Genomic DNA, 10,745 nt, shown 5'->3' with positions numbered 1-10,745 from the left:
TTGTTAGAAGCAAACTTTGGTGACGTATTTTCAGCAGCAAACTTTAGTGACATAACAGTACAAAAAGTAATAAACAACAACCTATTGTTCTAGGTACAAAAATAAGTAGCGAAACGTAGGTGTATTATTGAAATAGTTCACAACTTTAGAAAACAAACAAAATTTCATCGTTTCGGTACATAATAGGTATTTACATCATTACTTAACTTTGACGCCTACATTAAACAAAGTTTGTAAATGTTAAGTACTTGAGAACTAGGATTATCAAACGTCGAGTAATGTTAGATGTAAACTTGTGTTCATTCACACACACTACATAAAGTTCTATATTTCGTTTATATAATATACCATTATAGGTAGACAACAGACTTAATTATATTTAGTTACCTGCAATAATTATGACCTAGGTTAAAACTCATATAAATTAACGCGAGAGTAACTTTTATGTACACGTTAAACATAATATGAAATTACATTAAAATGTGTAAAACAATGTTTAAAACCCGAAATGAGTTATTTAAAAATATAATTCACTAGCTGACCCCTGCGGCTCCGCTCGCGTGAATGATTTTTTTATACTAATACAAAGCTTAATTATTCCTTAACAACAAAATATGCTTTTGTCACGAAAAATATTCCCAAAATTATTTATATCTCTTAATATAACGAAGTCGCGCTAACGCATATCCGCCATTAAAACCGTTGCCATGACAACGGAATGTTGTTAATTCAATGTCATTATAATATTGATTATTCGCGACTTCGGTGGCGAAACCTGAATTTTCCCGGGAAATGCGTCATTTTCCCGGGGTAAAAAGTAGCCTATGTCCTTTCTCGGGTATCAAACTATCTCCATACCAAATTTCATGCAAATTGGTTCAGTAGTTTAGGCGTGATTGAGTAGCAGACAGACAGACAGACAGACAGACAGACAGACAGACAGAGTTACTTTCGCATTTATAATATTAGTATGGATATACTGAGCAACCATTAAAATAATTGCACGTTATTCGGTTCAAAACTTTCTATAAAATAAACTATCAACTTTGCTAACGAGGTGACACAAATATACTACGCTTTAGGCTTAATGCACACACAGCACGGTTGCGGGGCAAGCGCGGGTTGGTTGCTGCGCTAGAGCGGCTTTCTTGCCGCTCGCCACTACAAAAAATCGGTCGGTTTTAACACTGCGTATTTGTAGTAGCCGCTGCAACTGGTATAGTACGTACGTTCACGAACCGCGCCCGCGTTTTGTGTGAATACAATAAATAGCTAGGCTCACGCGTTAAAAACGTCGCACTACGCTCCCGCTCACTGTGTTTCACGCTTTAAAATACACAATAAGCCAGGCAAGGCTCCAGTTGTAAATACTAATTAATTGGCTACGACAAAGTTGTCTCCCTATTGCATCGTTTCAACTTGGTGTTTTATCACAGGCCCGACCCGGCCGCGGGCAATGCTACCCATTTGTCCTGCAAGAGTAGGTTACACTGTATAATTATACGGAAAAATGCAGGAGCTTGCACGAGAAATAGGTTTGTAACATTTTTGTTTTGGTGAAACTAAAACCTTTTAAAATTGTGTCTGTTTATTTTTGGTAGTTGAATGAATTTCAAAGTTGTACGTAATGTTCATGATGTAACTTGGGCTGTAATCGCTTTGGCATAATAGTACGTAGTGTATTTCTTACACTGTTATAATTTTTTTTATATGTATGTAAAGATATATTTTAGTTACTGCCAATATTAGTACTATGACAATGTGTGTGCTGCAAAAATACTTGTTTAAAGATGATATTTACAAATAATATCACCGTTAACTACAATCTATAAATAGAATCAAATACCAAAACGATAATACAAAAACCCAATAACTTTCTAAGTTCGGGATCCCCCAAGAGGTATACATTTAATAAGAGAGTTGGTTTAGTTGAAAATTTCATAAGTACAACAGTGTAGAGTTACGGTCTAATGAGAAAATAATGAATTTTCAGCATCGTCATAAGCTTTCTGTGCCTTAGATACTACCGGGAGTTGTGGATCTACGAACAATTTAATGTTATTTCGGATACGCTAGGATTACAAAACTTAAAAGTTGAAGCAAGTTTTAAAGTGATGAAACGCTCGTAAAGCTAGTATGAGAGAGATTTAATAAACCGTAGCTGTATTATGAATTTTCGACAATGTCGTCTCTGTAATGTTTAAAATTTGGTCTTCCTGGAAGAAAATTTTCATTTGATATACTGAAAATTTGCCTCTGTTTTCACACGAAGTTTTCAGAAACTGTCTGTGTAACTAAAACAAAAATTGCAGCACTTTTTTATAGTAACTTCATGATGTTAATAAGAAAAATGAAACCGTTTTTATTGTATTTCTGATTAAAAAGTAGACCTTCAAATCACTACGTTCATTTTTAGAGGAGAATTTGAAGCAATGTTTACTACCGCATAGCATAGTAGTATCCACCAAAATATTAACAATAGCTATTATCTTCTCATGCTACTTCACATGGATTCCTTGGAAAGAACCGATCATTTATTCTCTTTTTTTTTGTTTTTCCGTAGTTTAAAAATTTATTTATGTAATACCGCATCTGTTTCCGTGCAATGTAGTAAGATGGTCTCATTACGCGCCTACGGTGTACCAGCAAATTCCCAAAGCCTAGGTGTAGCGGAAGCGAACTTCATTTTAAAGGTATCCGTCTGCAACGATTTTATTTACATTTTTTATATAACGTTATTAATTTTCTCCGATAATATTTTGCTTGCTCTCAGTTCGATAATATGAATAGGTGATGAATACCGAGTTGATATTTGATAGACTTGTATGAAAGAAGAAAATATGTGACGCCTTTTTTGTCGTTGAATTAACCCAAGGACAATCAAGATAAATTTAAGTTTGAAAAAAGAAACATTAATTTAAATGTACCTGGATTTCCAAATATCTGCTATCTCATGTTTATAAATAGGCATGTTAAGTTATCTAATGTACAAATATAGCACAATATAACACAGAAATACATATATTAAACCAATTTACGTCCCAATATTTTTTTTCACCTAATATAAGACGGGTAGGGTGTTTCGACTTTAAAGAACTATTTTCTTTCGATGTTGTCTTCTAAACGGACCCTCAACAGACATAGTTTCGGAAAATCTTAGGTAGCAATAAAACTAATCTCTAGGGTCAGCTAGAAGTCCAGTAATCTATATCCATTGACCTTAAAAGTCGATTCAAGCAGTTAAATAGCTTTAATACTCCCAGGATACTTAGACAGTAATCAGTCTTTCCGTTTAAAAGAAAACAATTACGCCTTACCCGAGATTCGAATGCGCTCTAAACGAAGTTAATTAATCTCAAGTAGGAGATTACACATATAGCCTTATTTACTCTTAAGAAAAAGTAATTACTTCATTATTTACAGTACTACGTTTCGAAATGTCGAATATAATTGGAGTGAAAACGATCTGAGATTATTATTTCCGTGTCTTTATTTTGAGTAATATTCTGCTGTGTGAGAATGTAATAAATATAATAATTATGTGGTCTTCAATTTTTCGTTAATCGTTGCAGATATCGTTATCGCTAAATATAATTATAATGTATTTTTGCTGTGAAATTGTTAGCAAGGTTCAGATATACCGACAGGTTACATTTATACTGACGATTATAATATATTATAATTATAATTAACTATAATAAAGTCCGACAGCTTAGTAGTTAGCCTTTACATAACATTAAGAAATCTGCAAAGTATTTTTGAACACATAATATCACGCCTTTTTCCCATAGGACCAAAGACCGCCACTTGTCTCATTTACATCCATATCTAAATAACCGATGGTCTTATACTGAAATGATCTGAAACATTTTTCATTTAAATGAATAGTGTAACAAACTAATCATCTTTTTACCCATTAAAAGAGCTAATACAAATAACAAAGTATAACTACTCAATCAAAAAGCGTATTTCAGCGGGTTATAATTAAAAATGGAGCAGACAAAATACAAGCAAAGAACAAAAAGGAGCATTTTTAATATTTGTTATAAAATATAGTATGAGTTATAGCTGTAATAATTAAAGCCTTAAAGGCCGTGATTAAATGTATTAAGGCTGTGGGTATTGACCGTTACTTTATTAAACTAGAGCAATTTAGTTTGACTAAATTCAGATACAGAAATTTTGATTATAACTACAGTGCGCTAGGAAGACAAAAGTGTTTTTGGATTTTCACATACATCTTTTACGTAAAAACGGCTGAAGGCTGATAAAATTTAGAAAGCTGTGATTTTTCTGGTTTCTATTTCTATTAACCGTTTGCAGATATTGAAATCAACTAAGGGCAGTTCATTTAAAAAAAAAAACATTGATGGCCCGCCCTCAAAGTTACTTTAATAAATAAAAAAAAATGAAGCGCGATTCTCTTCAGCCAGTCCCATTGAGTGACAAGATTTTAACATTAAAAATTTACTGTAATATAGTTTCAACATTGCCCGCTAGAGGCGTTGATCATATTATTATTCAAAATTTCACGATACCTTGCTTGCCAATAATCGACAGTGGTAGAGAATCATGCTACACTACACAATAGTGATTATTGCTACCTTTGGCCAAATTTCCTTCAAAACCATTCAAAATTAAACCAAAACAAAGTCCTGTATAAGTTTTCGTGATTTATTTTTAATTACAACTTTACGTCGGTTTCAATGTATAAAATTTTATAGTATTATGTGATTAACACGCAATGGTTACATGCAATCGAAACGATCGCAGTGGTCAGAGTTGCGTGTCTTCGTATTATTATTATATAGCTTATTAATAGGTTATAAAAAGCCTAATTTTTATGTTTAACTGTACTTGTGTGTGTATTTTCTTTGGCTTAATTAAAAGTTTTACTTTAGTTGAGGAATTGAAAGGTATATAGATGAAAGTAACGCAATGTTCCTATGTTATATTATATTTAGCAAACATAGAACGTAGTTACTTTACTTTTAAGAAATACGCTTGACATGAGAGGTGGGAAGTGATTCTGATGCGTTACCGAGCAAACTTTCGAGCATAAAATTTTTTTGTAGGGCATGTAAACTGACGGTCGTACTGAAAGTCAAAGGCGTAGCTTGGTAGAAAGGATGAAATGGCATTTACTAATCACTACCAATAAAATAAAATAAAAATATTTACATGCAAGGTAAAGTAAATTTACAATAGGTACTTGTGGTAATTTTACTTTACTTATAGGGCAACTGCGACTTTCAAGACTTAGAGATGAACATATTTTTTATAAATCCTACTATTACTCCACTATAATATAATAATAACAATATCACCTTTCCTTACGTCGCCTTAAAAACGTGGGACGTTAAAAGAGGTATTAAAAATACTCCTTTAATTGTATAAATATTATAGTTAAACTCCATTTACTCAAGTCATGCATTGCATCACAACAAAAACTTAATAATCTGTTCTATACTTTTGTTTGAAAACATAAAACTCCACACTTCATTACATATTTTAATGCACAAGTTAATTTAAAATCAAAACCAGAAATCATTTGAACTCCACCCTCGGCCTATAAATCTCAATTTTAACGGCAATTTTATTGCCAGCAGTGAAAACTATTATTGCACAATTTTGAAGTTGCCAGTCTAATTAGAGAAATGGCTTTTGATTCGCTGTAATTAACTTAAAATTGAATTGTTATTTTGGAAAAGCGACTTTATGACTATGATAAAATAGAGTTTATTTTCGCTTGGTTTTGGATCATTCAGTACGTCACGATCGCGCTAAACGCTGTCTAAAATTGCATAGGTTGGCTGCGTTACAGAAATAAGGCGGCAAAAGATTAATTAGACTGATTGGATAATAACGTTGACTATTATCTGTTGGACAGCCGAGGGCAGAAATGCATTTTAAAATTAACTTTGTTGATTAAGGCAAAATCTTTTAAAGTTACTTAAAATAATACTTTTGACTTATTAAGAAATAATTTTATAAATGCTTTTAATTTTAGTCTAAACCAATAAAACAAAATCAAAATATTTATTAATTTAGATCAAATTGACACTTATAACAGTCGTTACTATTACTGTTACTATCACTAGCTTGAAAAGGGGATAGGTCCTTATGAGAAGAGCTAGCAAGACACTCACGGCCACTCTGTTTAAACACCAAATTATGTGGTGGATATAATAAATAATATAATGAATCTTGCGATGAGCATCAATCCTAAAAAGTTTATGATATACATAGTTAAAATGAAAACACCAAAAACCTCGCGGGACTAAATAGCTAATTATAAGCAATAACTTTTGTTCTACGTATCATTTTTTAATTTTAAGTTTAGAATTTATTAGATAAAAATGTAAGAAAAAAAAAACAATAAAATATTTTGCTTTTATCCAGCAATAGCGCATTAGCAGAGAACCTTTTATCATGCTAACTAGCATTCTTTGAACTAAAGTCGGAAAACTTTTATTTGTAAACTAGCTGACCCGCGCAACTTCGCTTGCGTCACATAAGAGAGAATGGGTAAAAATGTTCCCCCTTCTTGTAATATTTTTCACTGGTACTCTGCTCCTATTGGTCGTAGCGTGATGATATATAGCCTAAAGCCTTCCTCGAAATCTAAACTATCCAACACTGAAAGAATTTTTCAAATCGGACGGTAGTTCCTGAGATTATTGCGTTCAAACAAACAAACTCTTCAGCTTTATAATATTAGTATAGATATATTTTCTTTTGTTCAATGTATTATATTATTAGAGAGAGGAAAGTTTTCTTTTGTCAAGAATCCTATGAAAAAGGCTAATGTTAATATGAAAGTTTTGTTCGAAACCTAAAACGCTGATTTTAAATAAATAATGAATAACGTTGACCATATAATAATATATAAAGTAAACGAAGTACATAAAATGAATATATAATTCATTTTCTCTGTTCTTAATTTTAGACGCAAAAGGAAATACTAATTTATATTAATAATATAGTACAATGTATTAATAGGTACGGCATTTAAATTATTTTAGTTAAACGTTAATTGAGTTGTTTGTTTGGTAATTTAATCAAAATATGTCCGTACTTAACTAAAAATACATTTGCATTCGGATACAGATGGTTAATTTCAAGTATTTAGTAGCACCGAAATAGACATATTATAATTGAGAATGTAAAAAAAAAGTCTTAAGCGATTTACGTTTTATGCGGCAAATATATTTAAACATTGCTCTAAAGCGATTTGGGAACTCTTAAACGATGTTAGAAAGAAAGAAAGGACTACCAAAAAATACAAAATTTTAGAAAAATCTTTCTTTAAACTGAAAACACGTTTCTTCATCCAAATCTTGAAGTTGACGTATTTCATAACACTTCAATACCCGACTGTACATTCACACCGACTGGTTCGCAATTCTTTCACTACTTTCGCGCGTCCAAAACGTTTTTACGAAAATGAAAATATTTTCCAACGTCAAGAAATATACTACGACTGTGGGAGAGAGGAATGAAGTCGACGATACTATGGCTTTGCCGCTACTTACACAAGCCATTTTGGGAAATCAAATTTTAGATCCAAAATGGAGTTGGAAAAGCAAACTGTTCGAGCATATTTTCATCTTTGGCTTAGTAATTTATGTATTTTTTGGTACAGTTGATGTATTGAACAAAGCAGAAGATTTGGTAACCAAAGGAGAAGCATATTACACGTATTTAATCACTCTTTTATTTCTTGTTAAATATTGGAGTTTTGTGAACAACAAATCGACTTTTCAAAGAGCGTATTTTCTTGCAAAGACATCGCTGCTTGAAATAATAAAGATGAACCCGGAGAAATCTGTAGACTTGATATCTAAAATGCAGATTATTGTTAAGTTATTTTTTGGCGTTATTCTGTTCCCAATAGGAATGTATGTGTTGGCTGCATTTTGGTATAATATGCATGGGGAGAGAGTGACGCTGTCGAAGACGACGTCTATTCTCATGCCGATGACCAGCCCTTATTACGAGTTCGGCTTTGTCTTGCATTTGATATATTTATTCCATGTCGCTTTTACTATCTGCGTGATAGATATGTGGTTCGTTCTGGTAATGTTTTTCTATTGTGCGACCAGCGATTGCGTAGAGATGTCATTGAAGGTAGAGGCTAAAGGTGAAGATGAAACAGAGGAAGATTATGCTACACGTTTGAATGATACGCTGAGAACGTTTTACCAAAACCATTCGAAGTTGATGGAGTAAGTGATTAGAATGTTTTGTGTTAATTTTAGTATTAAGTTCTGAGATGTATCTGGTAAGGGTTGGTGGAGCCTGTCGAATGATGGCGGCCCGAAAAACTACTGGACGGATTTAATTCAAATTTGATACTCTGATAGCTTATAACCTAAGCTTAATAGAGTACGAAATTTTACGTATTAATCTTAACACGTATAATAATTTTTGTCCCGGGAAATTTAGTTACGGGGGCGAATTCGCGGCCGGACGACAATAGAATTATAAAATGTTTTTGTTTTTACAAATGTTTTATTATCACACAAGAATCCTTTTACAAATGTCGCGAACAGTTTTAGATAACGCGTATAAACATATATACTTTATATTCGTATAGCTATGTATTATGGTTCATATTTTTAATATATTTGCCATTGTTTCAGATACTTGAATGTATTATGTGTGTTATACAAATGGTCGGCAGTAATACCGCTTGTCGGAGTTTTGTTATCTGGCTGTCTCATTATGTTCCTAACTACTGAGGTAAACTATACTAATTAATAGGTTAAACAATTTTACATACATTTACATAGACTTTAAAACTTTAGGAATCTAAACGATCAACTGTCGTACATACATAAAAAACTACTGATAATGTCGTAAGTTAGAGATGAAAAGCTGCAAACTGAGAAGTATTTTTTAAATCTTTACATTAACAAAACTCGCGGTCAGTATAAAGAATTAAATATGTAAAATAAAAACAAATTGGATCTTGAGATTAAGGAAAAATAATTAATAATGATATTAAATAAAAAACAGATATTCAAGTCAATTCAAAGTTTCAAATGTTAAGAAAGCCACTTAAATATGCTTAGGTAACCCTTAATTATCTGTTAATTGTGTTACAGCAAGTGCAATGGTCATTCCTAGGTAACTTTTTACCGCCAGTTACCGATGTGTTTGCTTACAACTGGTTTGGAGAACAGGTTAAAGTAAAGGTGAGCACTATTATTATTTCATTATATATTTTATTTACAATGAGTTGCATAATAATGTTGTTTATTTATTTTAAAAACCTTATAACACTAATTATGTTAAAAATCGGTCTCTGAGATCAGTCCCTTGACCAGTAGAAGTTTGTTTTCAGACATAATATCACGCTTGTTATACCCGAATGTGTTCAGAGATGTATGAAACAAACCCAACATTCGCCATCACTAATGTTAGTCCCATGTAATAAGCGTATTGCTATTTATTGGACACGTTACCAAACTACGGGCTACTATGGAGAAAATTCTTAAATAAATGAGAAAAGACCAGTCAACTTAAAACAGGCTGTTTATTATGTTCTAGGCACTACGAATTAATATGGCGTTAATACAATTTGATTGGAGGAGTATGAAGCTAGCTGACAGGAAGAACTATTTGATAATAATCTCTTACATGCAAAAGGAGTTTAGAATTAAAACTGCAATCGGCAGTGAGCTATCTTTGGAAACTATGACTGAAGTAAGTATAATGTTATATTCTTAGTGTATTTCCTGAAAGTTATTCAGTAACAGTAGAAAAGTATGTCTACAGCGTCCAGTTTTAATTTTGTAAAATATTTTTTTAAAGAACTCATTCAAACTTCCATAGAAATATAATTTCAATAAACCGTAATTGTCTGTCAGTCTATGGCTACTACATTACTAGATTGTAAACGTAATAGTACTAAGTAGTTTTTTTTAAATACCTGCTATTCAAATAGGTAGAGCCATACAGGGCACAATAAGAATTAACTGAATTTTCTGCAAACAATAATTTATTTTCTTAAATAAAGTTTTTTTCAATATTATAATAATAAAATTTATTTTCTTTTCAGGTTCTGAAGGCTATGTACCAAGCCTTTACTTTACTGAAGACTATGAAGGATTGATATATTCAAACCTTAATACACAAGTAAAACTAAACTTACGCACATTTCAAATAAAGAATAGAACAAAAGAAAAAATTAGCAATAAAACAAATATACTCACTAATTGCACGATTTTAATACTGGCACATTGCACAAAATAATTCTCACCTAATAAAATAATAAAAACAACTACTCTTTCTACGCTTATTTCGCGCCAATCCGGAGGGCCATCGCGTATTTTAGTTAACAACTATTTGAAAACCACTATGCTACATTGTTTTCTCCCTTAGATTAAATTGATTAACAGGTTACGCCAAAGCAGCAATGTATAGCATAGCTATCAATTTGACGTGCACTAGTTGTCAACTGAGATCCACGATAAGCCTGATAGCATTTATATGGTCGGCTTGAAGAGAAAAAGAAGTGTATTATAGAAATCGGACGTAGAAAAATGTGGGGCATGTAACTTTCGTACGAATCGCGGAACCGGGACGTTTTTTCACGAATCGTCCTAATTTTTTTCTTCTGATATATTATTATAGGGATGGCGTTAGCGTCAGTGTTTGGATTTCAAATGTTAGTTGATCTTTATGACGGATATTAGTTTTAATAAGAAACTTTGACGTTAAGTAGATTTTTAAGAGAG

General features: G+C 32.1%; 1 protein-coding gene across 1 annotated transcript; it reads left to right on the top strand.

Moving 5' to 3' along the window:
* The first annotated feature begins 7,446 nt into the window (after positions 1-7,446).
* LOC142973852 (uncharacterized) lies at positions 7,447-10,120 on the top strand. Its single transcript, XM_076115872.1, has 5 exons — positions 7,447-8,228; positions 8,646-8,745; positions 9,111-9,200; positions 9,556-9,711; positions 10,067-10,120. The coding sequence occupies exons 1-5, from the start codon at positions 7,447-7,449 to the stop codon at positions 10,118-10,120; spliced, it is 1,182 nt and encodes a 393-aa protein (XP_075971987.1).
* Positions 10,121-10,745: the final 625 nt, after the last annotated feature.

Source organism: Anticarsia gemmatalis, chromosome 6 (genome assembly GCF_050436995.1).
Source record: "Anticarsia gemmatalis isolate Benzon Research Colony breed Stoneville strain chromosome 6, ilAntGemm2 primary, whole genome shotgun sequence".
NCBI classification, from domain to species: Eukaryota; Metazoa; Arthropoda; class Insecta; order Lepidoptera; family Erebidae; genus Anticarsia; species Anticarsia gemmatalis.
The sequence above is the reverse complement of the archived record's forward strand: the minus strand, read 5'-3'. Positions and strand labels throughout refer to the sequence as shown.